The 17,861-nt window shown below is 41.7% G+C and overlaps 1 protein-coding gene across 3 annotated transcripts in view; it reads left to right on the forward strand.

Moving 5' to 3' along the window:
* POLG (DNA polymerase gamma, catalytic subunit) overlaps positions 1-17,861 on the forward strand; it is a 796,646-nt gene that overhangs the window by 72,724 nt on the left and 706,061 nt on the right. For all 3 annotated transcript variants that reach the window (XM_086958137.1, XM_086958139.1, XM_086958138.1), the window contains exons 3-4: positions 188-383; positions 10,148-10,315. In XM_086958137.1, coding sequence (XP_086814263.1) covers positions 188-383; positions 10,148-10,315 — 364 coding nt within the window. The remainder of the gene's footprint in view (positions 1-187; positions 384-10,147; positions 10,316-17,861) is intronic.

Genomic DNA, 17,861 nt, shown 5'->3' on the forward strand with positions numbered 1-17,861 from the left:
ACAGCTTTATCTCCTGAATTGGCAAGGTCAATAGTTCTTGCTATATTGTGCTGATGTGTGCTAACACAGGCATGCCCAGATATTGTGTGCACTTTCTTTTATCACCTTTAGCCGGAAGTATTGGATAGGAATAATTGTATTTTTAGTTGTTCAATGACTTCTTTCGTTTTTCATGCATCTATTTCAGGTACTCTTGGTGTAGTAAGAGGCTGATAGAAGATCGATACTCTTGGTCCCGCCAGTTGTCTCTTTCTGACCTAATTCCGCTGGAAACGGCAATGAACACCAACTATGCCGCCAAGCAGGACTGGACAGAGCGATTGGTAGTGGGACACAACGTCAGCTTTGATAGAGCGCACATTAAAGAGCAATACCTGCTTAAAGTAAGTAGGTTTATGCAGCTTATTGGTTTCAACGATGTCCTTATACTTTGTTGCAAACTGCGTGTTCATCCAGAATGACTCAGCACTGGTATGCCCTTGAAAGCCGAACCAACGGGATGTTTATTATATTAAGTGGTCGAGTTTTCAATGTGGACTGTCCCTCCTCTGTTAATTGCTAATGTGTTTTAGTCCAGTAAATGCATTCTTACTGAAGCTCTGTGGTTTTAAATGAGGTATGATCTTAGTTCCTGACAAGTCAATAGGAGTTGCTCAAATTGGAAAAATATTGACCACAGAGCATCGTTTCGCAAACTCAACTGTTTTGTAGTGTTCACTTTGTGTTTTTTAATTTTTTATGTTATGTATTTTTTTTATATTTTCCTTTTATTACCGGGGATCTCTATAACCTCGCTTTAAAGAAGAAATGCAAGTATGTGACGGTCCAATAAAGGATGTAGATTCAGAAAAAGCTGTTAAGGAAGAGGGGACATGAATAAATCCCGAGGCCCCCTTGGGAGACTTTGAAATGTTACATGGTAGTTCGGCGAGGACATTCCAGTGCTAGTCAGACCTTGAACACTACTAAATTTGAGAGCAGTGAATCGGTTTTATACCGGAAGCTGGCGTCACAGTTATTCTAGTTAAATCCGACAGCAGTCACTACCTGTGCGCTTTCTGTACATCTATCGCATTGATATATTTAGGTGCAACAATATTCAAACGAACCCTGACTGATAGACTCGCGAAAATAAATACTCCATGTTTTGACCGACACAGAGCAGTAGAAATGTATCTTGGGAAGACTTGATTCCTATGAGGGGACTGGCATGCCTAATAATCAAATGTGACAGTAAAATAGATTCTGCTTTCCTTAGGCGAGGCGAATGTATTACACCAAGTTGGCTCGTCTTTTCTTTGTAAACCCGACAGTTTAGGCCAATTTTTAGAGCCCCGGGTAACTGGACACCGAAGTAGGGTGTCCACCTTGTGGCCAGCAGGGATGTTTGATTTCCTTTGCTTGCATTATCTCTGAAGCACCTTGCAAAAAAAAAATATAGAAATAGAGTCGTTCGTGTCAAGAATTTTCAGGCTGGTGGATGACATCCTCGTCACAGTGACGGAAGTGCCCAGCTGCTTTTTTTCTGATCTTGATTTAAAGTACATGTGATTCAATTACATTTATTAGCTATCATTTTTTACTCTTTTTTAACCTAAGCGCTTCAGCGCCCCACGTAGGGGTAGTAAGCGCTATATACATGCCGCATATACAGTACCAATGGCAGGGGGAAAGGGAGGGGGGGGGGGCATCGTGGAGTTTAGGATATATGCGACGTATTACTAACAACGACGCACAAGACGGTGTAGCGCAAATTATATGCCTATTATGTAGGCAATTTAGAGAGTTGAAAAAATGGAAGCTATATTGAATTTCTGATGGCTGCTTCGACCTCGGATTCCGCACCGGAGTCTCCCCAGGAACACTTGCAACACTTCCCGTGAGCCAGTAGGTGGAGGCATCGGCCTCCATCACTACTTCGCTCTGGGAGTCAAATATTGGCACCATCAGTGCCTGCAAAGGCTGTTCCTTTTTTCCGCGTCATTCAGCATGGATCTTGAGCTCCTTTCCTGCTGTTCTCAGTAATTTCGATCACGCCTTTTAAAAGATAGCTGGCAAGTTTTCACATTGAGCCAACCAGAGTGTGTTTTTCCCCCCCGGTGGTTACACAGTGACATACATGATCTGTGCTGTTTGTAATACACTCTGAACCCTCACTGGAATCCCCCACACAGAAGGCAACACCAATACCCCACTCCTCTTCAGCTTTCTGCCATGGACATAATACTCCAACACCATTCTCTTCAAATGAAATCGCTCCTGCTAATTTGCAAAACCTCCTCACACCCTACATGATTGTACACCTCTTCTGACCACTGCATCTGAACTATTTGCAGAACCATGGACAAATTAACACAGTGGCGTAGCTAGCCCTTAGACTGCCCGGGGTGGTCCCTGCATATGCCGCCCCCTCGTTGGTCGCACTAAAGAGCAGGGGCTTGGGGGAGATTGTGACCCCGAAAAGGCAGGTAAGAACTGGGGGAGGCTGCCGCCCTGTAAAGTAAATCATTTTACGTGAAGACTTGAAGAAGTAGACGCAGCGGTAAAGGCACAGTATAACACGGGAGCACAGCTGTCCGGATAGAAGTCCAGCAACTGCTGAGTACCAGATTCAGCTGTTGGAGTTTCTAGGAAGAACAGAGATCACGAGCGATGCACCTTTGAAGGTAAACATTCCTGAAGGTGCGCACGCCGTGGAACACTATGACACAAAGCATAAGTGTAATGAACACAAAAGAAGAATAACACTTTGTAAAACATTGAAACGAAAACAGCTCGTTACATCATCTCCCTTTTTACGAAAGAAGAGTAATCTGTGGAAAATAAAGGAAAGGTTAAGACAAATAAAAATCCTTACATTTTGCAGGAAAAGAACAATTACAAGAAATTCTACTTGAACCCGAAACTGAGGGTGTTGGAGAAATGGGAATGGTTTGAGGAATGAAAACAAGTTGTGTACAATGAGAGGAGTTGTCAGAGGGTGTTTGAGGAGTGAAAAAGGGTTGTGTGCAATGAGAGGGGTTGTCAGAGGGTGATCCCGAGGAAAATGTGAGCATGAGAGGTTGTCATGGGAATGTTTAGACAAGAGAATTCTGTTGGCTTGCTCAGGAGAAAGTTTTACTAAAGCTCTCTTTTTCCACCTTCCCTTTTTATCCAAGTAGAGAGATTCTTTGGAAGTCTTTAAAATTTGAGTGGGTTAAGAACATTTGGAAGCAACCTACTTGACTCTATTTGGATTCTTGATCATAACCCAATCCCCAATCTCAAAGGTGTGTAAAACAGGAGTGAAGCAAGAATCAAATGTTTTTGCTGTAGTTTCTGTTGTGTAAGAAAATTTGTCTTAATGACTAGTTTGTCACAACAGGCTAAACATGAATTATTATTTTTAACAAGACTTTTGATCCATGAGGGACAAATGTTCCCGTTGGGATTCCTTTTCTTAAGTAGTCTGAAGGGTGATATGCCAGTAGTGGAATGTGGAGTGACTAGATAGGACCATATTTTCATTCTAAGGAAAGACTCAACATAAAACTTGCATGATTTGGCAGACTGTATGCCCTCTTTGATAAATCTGTTCATCCTTTCAATGAGACCATTTAAAGAGGGAGAGTAAAGTGCAACCCTGAGAATTTTGATATCATGTGCCTACAAAAAATCTTGCATCAAGGAGGAAAAAAATGTGAAGCATTGTCAGTGACAATATCTTTGGGTGACCCCTCAGATAGAAAAACTCTGCTTAGAAAGTTAATGACTGAAAGCTAGTTGGGAGTTTCACAAAAATCAAAATAAACCCACTTGTAGTGATAATCAGTGAGGGCAATGATGTAGTGTTTGTTATGTGGTAATAGATCAAAAGGGCCGGCAAAATCAACGACCAGTTTAGACCAGGCTTCCTCGAGTAATGGAACACTTTGTAAGGGTAGTTGAGTAGTCTTTCAGTGTTTGTCAGAAACTAAACAGGTATCACAGCTATCAATCCATTGTGTGCCATCTCTATCCGAAGCTGGCCACCAAAAGTGCTCCTTTAGTTTTAATGCTTGAGAGTGGAGTCATCAGAATAAGCTTTGACCCAGTCTGATTGTGAAAATGTGAAGGGAGAGAGAAATGGGTCCTCAATAGAGGCAACAACAAACTCTATGTCTTCAAATTTTGATCAGATGAATTAACTTTTAAAGGGAATCTAGAAAGACAATCTGCCCTTAAATTATGTCCTCCAGAAATATGTTGTATGGTGAAATTGTATTCATTTAGTCTTGAAAGTATTCAAACAAGTCTTGCTGACGCTTTGCCAGTGCTGTTGCCGTTAAGAAAATGTAATAGGGGTTTGTTGGCACTTAGTAGTATAAAACGAGAACCCCAGATAAAAGTCTTAAACTTTTCAACTGCCCAAGAGCAGGCAAGGGCTTCCCTTTCAATAGTGCTGTAATTTGTCTCAGCACTATTGAGGGATCTAGAGGCAAAACCAATGGTATGTTCTGTGGCACAATCCACTGACAAAGAACCGTACCTAAACCATGTTGACTGGCATCAACCGAAATTGAACATTTTAAACCAGGAGTAAAAGAGGAAAATGCAGGTGCTTCAGTTATAACTTTTTTTACAAGATTGAATGCATAGACATGGCTTGAGCTTGATAAAATGCTCATAATTCTTGATTTTACCTACTAAATCATTAAAAACGTCCGGGAATTCTGAAGTGTTGTTGTTGACCAGTGAATCTACATTTTCAGACACTAAGGAATTAGAGACATCATTGATTTGGACAAGACAATCTGAACCAGGGACAAGCTTGAGTCCCATTTTTGCGAGATCCTGCCAACCAATGATGCTCTTTCCTTCCGAGGCCGCTCCTTTCGGGTGCTGGCTACCACCCAGTGGAATAGCCTTCCACTTGGGATCAGACTGGCCAACAATGAAACCATGTTCCGGAAACTGTTGAAAACACATCTGTTTGTTATGGAGGGATAGATGATCCTCCTCCTGTCTGACTCTTACTCCACAGCGCGGGGACACGCCGTGATGGCGTCACCAGGCGCTTTAGAAATTCCTTTATTATTATTATTATTATTATTATTATTGATGGCCACGTAAACCTTGGAAGTAATACATTTCCCTAAACATGAAACATAACTTACAAAATAACTCAACATGTCTATATCTTTGCCACCATAAGCTTTTGGGACAATGTCTAGTGGATGTGCATGAACAGGAGAAGAAGACCGATGAGTGTCGAAAAGCACATCAGAGATAACGGTTACAGGTGCACCAGAGTCTGCCATCATGTTGAAAGATATATTATCAATTTTAACTTCACATGTGGGATCTTTTGCACGATTGAAGTTTCTTCAGAAGGATGTAGGAGATCAAGGTGTTTCTGGATAATTGTATTCCTATCACAAATTGAACAGCTATAGCACTCTTACCTTCTGTTCAATATAAGCATCCATCCTAGGGAATCAGTAGGTATAGCCAGCTCACTTTGTTTTGTATAATCTCTGCCAAAATAGCCCTCATGAGCAAATCGGCTATTTTACATCTAAAAACTTCATTAAGAAGAATCATTTCTTCATATATATTGAGTTCCTGTCTAACTTCCCAGAAGTGCCTTAGAACTTCCTCTAATTCACTGTATTTTGGCCAACCTTTTCTAAAGCATTTCTTTATAGGTTTTAGGACAGAATCTTTTCCCATGCATTATTTAAAACTCATTTTCGAAATTGCAGGTGTGTTGATTACCAGAACAGGACAATCTAGGGTTTCATCAAATTCAGTATTTTCCAATGTTGATCTGGAAAGGAAAACAGAAGTAAGATTTTCTGGGCACATATTCTATTTTGAAATAAAAGCCTACCAAACCTAATGCCCATTTGTAATCTGAGGTGTATTGAGAGGTGTTCCTTAAGTAGTGAACGTGAATATAAAAGGTTTATGGCCTGTATTTAAAGTGAAAGATCATCCCTTACCATTGGCCTTGGTGGCTACAACTACTGGTGCTAGCCATTCTAAACTTTCAGTGGGTTGGATTACACCCAGGTCTGTTAGTTTGTTCAACTCTTCTTCTAAGGGGTTCCTCATGCGATACATGATAGGACTTGGTTAGTGTACAACAGGTTTTGCACCTTGTTTTATTTTGATTTTTTTGTTTGTAATTACACATCAACCCCACTTTATCTAAAAGTAACTCTGGAAACCCCCTCACAAGTTATTTTGCCACTTAAAGGTCTTTCAATTAAATGGACTTGTTCTTTGTTATTGGGGTACAGGGTAAATAATGCCTAATTCCTTTTGATGTTGTCACCCTAACAAATTCGACACTCTTGACACCAAGTATACTTTACTAAAGGTTGAGCGATCTTTAAAAGTAATACATGCCCTCTCAACATCTTTTAATGGGATAGGGTCTCTATTCTAGCCACTAGGAGAAATGGTAGGTGCTTCTAGCTTTCTTTTCATGACCATACATTTTCTGAAATCTAATATGTTAAGTAAAATAAATGGAGATCATGAATCTGCATACATAGATGCTGCATTACCATCTAAAAACACTTTGCAATGGGGGAATTTGTTTTATTGCTAGTATCTGTATAATCGAGTTGGAAGGCTATCTTTATTTTCTTAAAGAGATCGCCATGTGAAGGATTGACATATTTGGCCTCTTCATTTCTGCATACTTGTGAAAAAGTACCTATTTTTTTGTATTTCATACAAAACAACCCCTTAGTTTCACACTTCGTGCTATTAGCAAGGTATTTGTTGCTACCATAACTTAAGTTTTTTGTTTATTTATCTCTGGAATTGACTTTGACTTACAGTTAGATTCATTTTTATTTTGCATACGTCTAGCTCCTGTTTTCCTATCTTTTCAAAAGTTTTCAACAGTAGAATTCAATTCTTTATTGCATCGGGCTTTATGTTCAATAGATGGTCAATAGATTTAGCAATTTCTAAGGCATCTTGTAAGGAAGGATTCTTAGACAACGGCTTCTCTTGGATTTTTGGATTGTTTGTGCATCTCACCGGTCCATGTAATAGGTGCACTTAAGGCACCATTTAGAAAAGATTTAGGGCCAGATGTAGGTAAAGTACATTTACCGATTAGAAAATACTGAATTTCACCGATTCGGTATTTTAGAATCGGTAAATGCTATGTAGAAAAAAAATCAGTAAAAATTACCAAATCGGTAATATTTGGTATTTACCGATTCGGTAATTGCCATTCATTCCTATGGGCCTAGAGGCCCATAGGAATGAATGGCAATTACCGAATTGGCCCATAGGAATGAATGGCAATTACCGAATCGGTAAATACCGATTCGGTAAAATGGGGGATACATTCAAGGGTGCCAGGGTGTCACTTTGACACCCTGTTGCTCCCCTGAATCATGCTTGTGTGCAGATGTGCACATGGAACAGTTGAAAATGCACTGATTTGCATTTTCAAAGGTATTCTTTAGTTACCACCAACTTATAGTTGGTGGTAAATAACTAATCCTAAAATGGGAAAAGCACTAATTTGAGTGCTCCCTACATTGCAAATTAGGTTATTTACCGATTCGGTATTTTAAGAAATTTGCAATTTAGGCCACCTACATCCCAAATGCCCAATACCGGTCGGTAACGGCCGAAATTTGGTAATTTCGGCCGTTACCGACCGGTACTGGTCCACCTACATCTGGCCCTTAGAGAGAAGGTAAATATCACAAATGTAGGCCAAATAGACAGTCCCAATGAACAGCACGTTTCAAAGGGGAAGTAGATGTACTTTACTACGGTTTAGCAGTGGTACAGTGTAAAGAGCCTTCGAGCCAGTAAAGAACGGGTCATGCAAAATCTGGAGTGATCATGCAGAAAAGGGGGAGTTGCTACTGTTGATTCAGAAGAGGTTCATGCAAATGTGGTATCCATGGCATTGTTGTCCAACACCCAGATATGAAACAGTGAATTAAGTTTCGGTCAGTACCTTTTACACCTACTCTTCTCAAAATACAAGTTGAATTTATGTTTAACTAGCTTACCCGTCGCTGCGATATCCGAAGAAAGGAAATTCAAATGTAAATGTAAATGTACATGTATTTATATAGCGCAAATCACTGACCGAGGTCGGTATCTAAGCGCTTGCTTAGGGAACCCGTCCTGGTATTCCCCTGTGAGATAACCCCGGCAGGGTATCCACAAGGTGAAAGCCAGGCATCCTGCCGCGAGGGGCCGTTGTGGAGATTAAGCAAGCTATTTCCCAGAGTCGCAGAGTGTGAACCCGTGAGTCGAGAAGGCACCGGAGCGAGAATTATCGAGTCCGTGGAATTTTTTAGCCCAAGACCCGCCGAGGCGGGCAATTGAACCCTGGTCCAGGGCCGATCTCAGCTTCCGGGTCTGCCGCCTCTAACCCCTGAGCCACACTTCTCCAAGGAAAGTCGTCATGATAACATTCAATTTAGATTGTGTCATTTTTATTGAAACGTATTCGTTTTAATATGGAAAACAGTTCAAAGTGTCTTTTTAATTCTAATTATTTATTCGAGTGCTTGTGGATACACAATGTTTTGTTTTTCCGTCTGGTGCGTACATCAGTATTCGAAAGATTATGAGGGCCCTGGGGGCTGATATTTAAAAAAAATGTATGGCAGAAACCTTTGCGGGAGTGTACTCAACAACTTCTCAAAGTTTCATGGCGATCAGATGAATGGTGTTTTAATTATTTTTATTTATTCGAGTGCTTGTGGAAAGACAATTTGTTTTTTTTTCCGTCTGGTGCGTACATCAGTATTTGAAAGATTATGAGGGCCCTGGGGGGCTGATATTGAATTTTCTTTTTTCCAGAAACCTTTGCGGGAGTGTACTCAACAACTTCCCAAAGTTTCATGGCGATCGGATGAATGGTGTAGTAATACATAAAGGACAGACAGACAGACAGACAGACAGACCGACAGACATACATTCGTTTTTATATATATATATAGATCACTGGTAACTGTTTGTTGGGGCATGGATGGGGAATGGTCCATTTACAAATTGAAATATTTGCAGACCTTGTTCTCGTTAGAAATTAAATGATTGAATTTGCACTTACAAAGCAGCATATATTTATATGTATATATGTATTTAAAAGGCTTCTTTGTGGGTCGTTGAGTTTTTGTGAATTTACGGGCAAGTGGATGAAGAGAAAATGAGTTAATAGAGTGTACGAATGGATAAAAGGGCTAGTGAGTGCATGGGTGGATGGCTACATAGATGAATGAGAGAAGTAAATGGATTGATTGATTTGATGTATGTATGAGTGAGTGCATTACACCACACACTCATTCATCCATGTAATACCAGAGCCATCCACTAATTCAAATGTTCAAATAACTATGTGCAAATGTTGAACCCCATAAATGGTGACAGCAGTTAATCAATAGCCGAAAAACGTGGTCTGGTCATACACCATCCCACTCTTGGTTAAGTATAGACGCAGAAGTAGTTGGTTCCCACAGTCTCCTTACCACCTCCCATGGCTCTCAGTGCAAAAAAGCATTACTTGTCCTGATACATGCAGGAATTCAGCAGTTAATCAGACATGGTACGAGTTGGCAACGAAAAATGCTTTGTTAAACAGTAGAAAAGATCATGTCATTAAAAGTTGCCTTGCAGGAGAGACAGGAAATCTAAAACATTTTGAGCGTGACCTTCACCGTGGCCTGCTAAACGACATTAGCAGTCACTGTTTTGATTGCTCCCTTCATGCACAATAAACATAATGCACACTTAAAGAGACTCAGATTTGGTGCAAACAGAGACACGCCCACTTTGTGTGTTTGTGGAGAGAGGAGGGGCACTAGGAAGGAACCTAAAATTAATTCTACATTAATCGTGACAACTCGTATGTAAGATTCTTATGTGCAGGCTAGTGAAAAATACAAAGTGCATGACTTAAACGCTTACTCTTCAGATCTACATGTCTCAAGTAAGAATTCAGGGAGAGGCACTCAACTGCATCTTTTTGAGGTTGAAAAAAGAGCTACTTTGTTTTGCCGTCGGATCATAACATGGTTATTTTCAGCTTTTTGAGATCGCAAACAACTGCATTATCGCTCTGTACTTCTTCGTTCTTTTCATTATTATTATGTTGTGCTGACTATACTTTCCTTTAACCTTATTGACATTGCAGGGCTCCAAGATGCGATTTCTTGACACCATGAGCCTGCACATGTCTATCTCCGGCCTGACCGGGTTCCAGCGCAGCCTCTGGATGGCAAGCAAGCATGGCAAGAGGAAGGGGCTACAGGAAGTCAAGCAACATATTAAGAAGACTCGTCGGGCATCTGAGGGACCTGGGGTGAGCATTCATATTTTCATTGTTAAGGTGTTTACGCATCTCTGTACCAGAGCATTAAAAAAAATCAGCATTAAGTTGTTTAAATATACGTACCTCTTTGGACTGTTGTACAGCCATAACAACTATATGATTTTTTTCGACACATCCTTGCCAGTATATTGGTGCAAACCTGCATTGATATCTCATTGCAGGCTGAAGATACAATGAAAAATGTGAAGCCGTTTCATTTTTTAACACGTTTTCTCAATATCTTATTGTGTATTTCTCAAATTGACCACTATAATTCCCAGGTCTGTATCCAGGGAAATGTTGCCTTGAATGTCTGGAGTTCGGCAATACGAAATATGTCTGGTTTTCCTATAGACCATAGTCTGCACAATTAATTATGCAATATTAGCTCAGATCACAAAATTGTGGCAGAGTCAATGTTTATGGAGCACTGATCATTTGACAACAGATTCAGGGCTGTGTAAGGTATAGAAACGTTATCGTTTCTAATTGTATTTAACCTGGAGTCTATTGGTGTAAGCTAGATCTCTCTTGCCCTGTTTAACTGGTCAGTAGAACACCGAACATGATGTTTGTCAGAATTTTAGCAATTTGTTTTTCAAAAACATGGTAACTTCCTCCAGTCTCTTTCATGCAGGAACATATTCATTGGTAAAGTTTGACCCCTAACTTTGTTATTCTGGGTCTCTTGAGCTTAGAAGTGCCAGTCAAGTTTGAGCTTTCCCTGGGTTCAGGGTGCCCAGAAGTGTTACACAAGTAGGGGGTGGGGGCAGCGGAGTGCAGGTAGGGGGAGGGAGTGGGGGGGCGGGGGGGGGGGGCCGTGAGCACACTGCCTCTCATCCCAGCACAGTTCTCCCCATTGCATTCTGGTAAATGCAGTATGCTTACTTTCAAAGTTGCTGTAGTTCTCACCAAAGTTGGTGCAGGTAGTGCTGTTATCTCTAAACACGTGTTTCTGGGTTTAGCCCTTCATCAGTAGAGAGCAAAAGTAGTATAGTGCAGAGAAAAGTCATCAGGGGTTGATGAAATGGTGTCCAAGTCTTCACAGGTCACAGTACAACTCCACAGGCACATCCCAGGAGAGCTCTTCTGCTCGTTGGCTCAAGGGAGTCTTTTAAACACAAGTAGAGAGGGAGCACACCGCCTCTCATGCCAGCACAGTTCTCCCAATTGCATTCTGGTTAATGCAGATTGCTTACTTTCAAAGTTGCTGTAGTTCTTCACCAAAGTTGGTGCAGGTAGTGTTAAACTGGATGCTGTGCATTTTAAAAATTTGGGAAGCAGAAACCTAATTTAGAGCACCTGTCTTTTCAGTCACAGATCTCATCTTTGGACTGTCTGCAAGCATACCGCAACCATTAAAACATTATTTATACATCTTAAGCAGGGGCATAAAAAGACCCCTCAGCACAGCGGTGCGGAGGTCACCCAGGTTTACCCATATTGGAGGGAGTGTCAGGGGCTCCTTCAGCATATCATTGCAGGGGAGCCCCCTCACATTTGTTTACTCCTCTGATCCTAAGGGTTATCTTACTATGTGCCAAAGCTCCATCATCCTGATTCACTGGGTGGGAGATTGCATTGAACGTGACCTATGTAAGATTTTTAGTATTTCCTTTCCAAAACATGGTAATTGCTTCCAATTTCCCTCAAGCACAAACATGTCTCTGCCAAGTACAAACCCTAAGACTTCTTGCCAAGTATTTCTACAGATATCAAAAAAGGAAAAACAGACTAAGAAGCAGCATGTTGATGCCCTATGGATGAGAAAGACTAGAGAGTGATTGCTACAAAGTGAACATCACATTCACCAAAAGTGCAGCACAACAGGGACACAAGCCTTCTTCCGGATTACACCGCCAATGCGGCTGTGGGGCCCCTGCAGAAAAACTAGAAATAACATCTTTCTCAAATGTCTCTCCGAAATGCGGAGACAGTCGGTGAAACTAGAGTATTGAACCCCAGTGTGTGTCCTTGCTCCTGCGCCTCTGAGGCTATCAGTAATTGTTTAGCAATCTGAACCTGCCAGCATGCTTACCTCCCTGCTGCACACCTCTGCTGCTTGCTCTTTCATAATACAAATATGGCAAGCATTTTGCCATCAATGCAGAAAAAGACAGAGATGAGTTGTGCTCCCAGTTTGACTCATTGCAAAAGCCCACGTTTACACTTGTTTACGATAAGAGCCTAATTATACAAGCTTTTGCTCAGTTGAATAGGTTTTATGTTCAAATCTTTGGTAACTTAAAGATTCTGCTCCAGGGGCTTCTTGGCTAACAAACGAGAACACATGTTGCCATGCATCCTAGTTTTCTGACGGTGTTTGGTTGGATTGCAAAATTCTGTTTAAGCGGATCCAGCTGCCTTCAATCAAACCGCTTTTCTGTACTGCTAAAAAAGCGAATTTTTTTTCTCCAGAAATTCATCCTGAAGTACGAGTAAGAATTCTTCCAAGGGCCGAGGCACTGCCAGATTTGAGCCAAGGTGCAACGGTGCAGAGCACTGTAAGGTCTGAAGTGTAAACGATGCTGCATTTGTATTCGGAGCCCGCAGCAGAGTCGGACGCCCAACACCAAATTAAAATGGTGTCCATTAGGGAATTAAAAAGCTAAAATAGTGGCCCTTGTTTGCAGATTGGAGCAGTTTTCAATTTACAAAGACACGCTGCATAAGTGTTTTGTAGTATGGAAGTGCGCATAGATTTAAGCTTGCTGCATGCAATGTTTGTGCTCACATCGGGGAAATAATCAGTAAACATCTGCCTCCAGACTATAAACAGGTCCACATTAAACAAGCATTGGCTGCTCGGCCGTAAAAGTAACGCCGCGCGGCAAAAAAAAAAAAAAAACAAGCATTGGCTGCTGTTGCGTGTTAGAACAGTGATCTGTCATTCGAGAACAGACGAGAGAAGAAACTGCAATGCACACTTGCTCAGGCTGACGATATCAAAGAGGCTGGTATTACTTGGCAGGTGGACGATTATTCAAAACGTAATGAACAACAAGCATTGGCCGCGCGGCTGTAAAAGTAAAGCCGCGCGGCCACGATATGAAATTTAAAAAAAAACGCGAGTGGTGACGTGCGTGGTGCGCACGCACGTCACCGCAAGTGCCACCTTACCGGGATCAGCTTGCTATAAGACTCATGCACGCGCGGGCTCTTGTGCGCGTTCTAGCAAGCTCATTGCCGGCAAAGTAGCATTTCCCAGAGCCCCAAAATGTCTGGGCCGAGACCAGCGCATGCGCTGGATCAGGCTGAGACCTAAGAAGGGGGGTCATGAGGATAAGTAGGAATGATAGAGGAAGAAAACGAGATATGTAAGTATGAAGGTAAGTATGTCAGACAGAGAAAGGTGGGATACACATCTAATGGAAAAGTAAAGGAAAACCCCATAATAAACATGAAAGGTGCTCACCGTTCAGCCGGTGATAATTCCGACCCGGCTGGGCCCGAGACAAATGGTCGGCTACCAACGTTTATGCAAGAAATCTCAAATCTGGGAGACCAGGGGTGGAAAAGGGGGTGGGGACAGTAAGAAGAAACTTTTAAGTATTTAAAAGTTGACACTGCACACGCCCAATCAGCTTATGAAAGCTCGCATGGTGTGTAACCATTATGAAGTGCAATGTTATTAAAAGACAAGAAATGGGGGGGGGGGGAAAGGGAAAGGAATCTCACCAGAAGTCCCAGAACGTATTAGGGAAAACGATGTAGGTTGCATATAAGGTCTCCAATGTCAAAGGAAGAAACTCATAGGTATCCCTGGGTTTGTTCCAAGGGGTGAGGCGGCTGTGGTATAGCCGACAACTGGAAGATGAAATGCACTGTTTCAGTCAAATGCCCCATGAGTAATACGAACCCCGACAAAACTAAAAGGACCCCGATTATCACAAGCCCAAACTTACCAGAATATGGTAATTGGTCCCGGCGAACGCCGTGTGTGCGAAGAAAAGGTCTCGAGGGGCTGATAACTCCTCGTATTCTGAAATCTGAAAGAGATACCGACGTCAGTAAAAAGGACGTCTGTAAGCTCGTGCCTGTTGATAAATCAACACTGACAATGTCCTGACTAATGAAAACGGGGTGAAAATCTTACCTTGCACTGTGTAGGACAAAAGTCACTGTGTTCCTTGATGAGGACACGTGACCCGGAAGTTCTTTCAAATCCGTCCCTGGTGCACTACTTCGAGCAGTGAAAAAACAACTAGACCGCAAGGAACCAACGTAAGGACCTAACGTGACAGTGCGAGCGCAGGAGTCATGGAAACCAGAAACTCCTCAATGTCACGTCCAAAAATTCCGTAAATGAGTGTTAGCGGACCAATAAAGAATTTGAAAAGAGCTTCACTGATCTACAGCATTTTTCACGAGTTCAGTAAACACACAGTGGCGGAACCCCTAGTTCGGACATACCTGTAAAAATGTCCAGAGACAAATCTAAAGAAACATACATGATGACAAGCGAAAAAAAATAGAAAAACAAGCCGAGGCATGGTGCAATTTGTCATAGAATTTGAAGTGTAGAGAAACGTACTTGTGGAGAAACCCTGGAGGAACGGTAGACAGGAATCTATTCAGCATATGCAATTGTTTCATATCAAAGTCATAATGACAACACAGTGTTGCTCACATACTCGGTCGCGGTGCTAGTGACAGATCATTCAAAATATGTTACATAGAGACATTTCATAAAGAAGACAGTTTCTCCGGTTAACTTATATCTACAACAATTTCACGAAAAATTCTTTCTTTAAAAGGTAAAAACATTACTGTACGTATGTTAATGCAAAATATTACAACAAATATGAGGACTCTTCTGTTCGAAAAAATGACATATGGTTATTAGCACAGCTGTGATTACAGCAAAATTCTTAAGGAGGACTCGCTTACTCAAAACATCAGATCTTGTAATGTGTGTCATCTCCAGTTTTTTTTACAATGTACACATTTGGGAGTAAATGATGTGCAGTATTTTCTCATGGGGTGTTTGTTCAGTCCCCTAGGAAATATTGCATGTCAAGGTCATAATTGAGACCGTGTTCAATTGTACGCAGTCGCATTATCCACATTGCCTCTGTGCGTTTCAAACGGAGCTCCCTGTTGCCACCCCAAGTGCTGATTTGTGTCACATCTATCCCAAAGAAAAGGACCTTTTTATCTGTCCCCTGTGCTGGATATGCCGCCGCATGCAGTGCCACAGGGCATTTGGGGTCCTGTTTCAGGATAGTCCTGATGTGTTCAGTAATTCTGTCCTTCAAGGGTCTGATAATACTGCCAACAAAGAATTTGCCACACATGCATTCTATAACATATGTCACAAACCTCGTCGTACAATTAATATTTGTTTTGATGTCAAATCTAAGTCCGTCCACATTTGAAAAGTACTTTGTTCCGTGTTTAGCCCACCTGCATGCTGCACAGAAACCACATTTGTAGAAGCCAAGGGTGTGTGGTCAAAGCCAGGTGGAGCTAGTGGTGCTGCGAGGTATGGTGGGACTCAATCTGTTCTTAAGTGTCTAACCCCTTCTGAATGTGATCTGCGGGTTACTCGAGATATGTTCTTGGATGTTTTTATCTACTAGCAAGATACCCCAATGTTTCTTCCTGAAAAGCTCTTCCTGACTGAGTGGTGTAAATCATTAAAATCTGTGATCATGCGTACAGGTTGTTTCTGTTGTCTTGTGAGGATGTTAGACTTAAGTGTGTCTTCTCTCTTGACTTTCTTAAGTCTATTCTCAGCCCTGTGTAGTATATGAGTTGGATAACCCCTTCTCTGGAATATCCCCTTCATTTCATTAAAGCAAATGTCAAACTCAGTCTCTTCGCTACAGTTTCTTTTGACCTTGATAAAGTCGCCGTAGGGTATTGCATGTACCTGGTGTGGTGGATGTGAACTATCTGCATGTAAGACTGAATTGCAAGCAGTTTCCTTCCTGAAAAGCTTGCTATGGAGTTTATCCTGCTTGGCGTATAGTTCAACATCAAGGAATTCAACCTTGGTCGTGCTCGATTCCATGGTGAATGTCATTGCCCATGTGTTGTCATTAAGATGTATGTAAAATTCTTGCGGATGTTCTTTTGTGCCAGACCATAGTAGGAGGCAATCGTCAATATATCGACCCCAGAATATAATGGAGTCGATCCAGTTAGCCCCCTTTGGGCCCCAAATAAGATCTGCCTCTAGAGTGCCCATAAATAGGTTCGCAGAGGATGGTGAGAATTTTGATCCCAAGGCCACCCCCTTGTCTGTCTGTACCAGTTCATTCCAAACATGAAAAAATTGTTATTTAGAATGAGTTCCATCATGGAAATTAACATGTTCGTGTGCTGCCACAAAGTGGCAGGTCTATTCTGTAACAGTTGTGTTAATGAGCGCATTCCTAGATCAGGGCTGATGCTTGTGTATAAAGCTACCACAACTAGAGTGGCTAAGATGGAGCCCGGTTCCCACTCTAGATCGGCCAGCACACTGAGGATGTGTTTTGTGTCCTGTATGTAGGAAGGAAGATTGCAAACTAATGGACCCACCCATACCAGATACGATGGGACTACCTGGAGGGAAAGAAAGGTGTTTATGAACCTTTGGTAATGTGTAAAGCCATGGAAAGGATGGTCTGAAGACTTTCAAATAAAGAAACTCATCATCATTGATCAGTCCATCTTCTTTCCAGGTCACTAGTTTTTTGTTTATTTCAATAGTCAGAGGTCCTATCGGGTTATAGGTCAGGTGTTCATAGCATGTACTGTCTCCCAATTGGTTAAGAATTTCATCATGGTAGTCCCGTTGGTTCATGACTACCACGTTCCCACCCATGTCGGCTTCCCTGATCATGATATCTTGATCATCGCGAAGTAATTTAAGTGCGAGATGTTCACCTCGTGTTAGGTTGTCCTTGTACTTGAAAGAGTCTCTGCATTGTTTTTTGTCAAGTTTGTCAATATCTTTCAGGACACATTTGTGAAAATTATCAATCGCATTCCCGCCAGGTAGAGAGGGAATCCACCTGTATTTAGGTCTTAGTCCACTGGTTATGCTGTAGTCAGACTCAATGTTGAGTACTTCCAACAGTATATCCATGTCGTAGGGTGTCTGTTCAATGTCAGTAAGGGATAAAAGAAGTTGTGTTGCTTTAATATCGTTTATGGATAACACATCAGACCCAAAATCCGTTGGAATGTTTTTAGATGCTTTATTCATAGTCCTGTTACAATCAAAGTGTCTTTTGAGTTTAAGACCTCTCACAAACTTAAATAAGTCGATCTTAAGTTTACAAATGTCACCTGTAGCTAAAGAAAAAAAGCTGAGCCCCCTGCTCAGAAGGGTAATCATGTCAGGAGTTAGGGTTTTCGAAGAGAGGTTGATAACCTGTACCTCACAGTCTGTGTTGGCTGTCAGTTCTTGGTTGTTCCTGATCTCAACTTCTTCCTGTATTCCTCTGTGTTTGCCCCTCCTGCCCTGCGGGTTTTGGATCTAATCTTTCTCATATTGGTGGTGTTCTGTTGCCTTTCCTGATGCGTTGGGCCTCCCATAAAAAAG

The sequence above is a fragment of the Lissotriton vulgaris genome, chromosome 2_1 (genome assembly GCF_964263255.1).
Source record: "Lissotriton vulgaris chromosome 2_1, aLisVul1.2, whole genome shotgun sequence".
NCBI lineage: Eukaryota > Metazoa > Chordata > Amphibia > Caudata > Salamandridae > Lissotriton > Lissotriton vulgaris.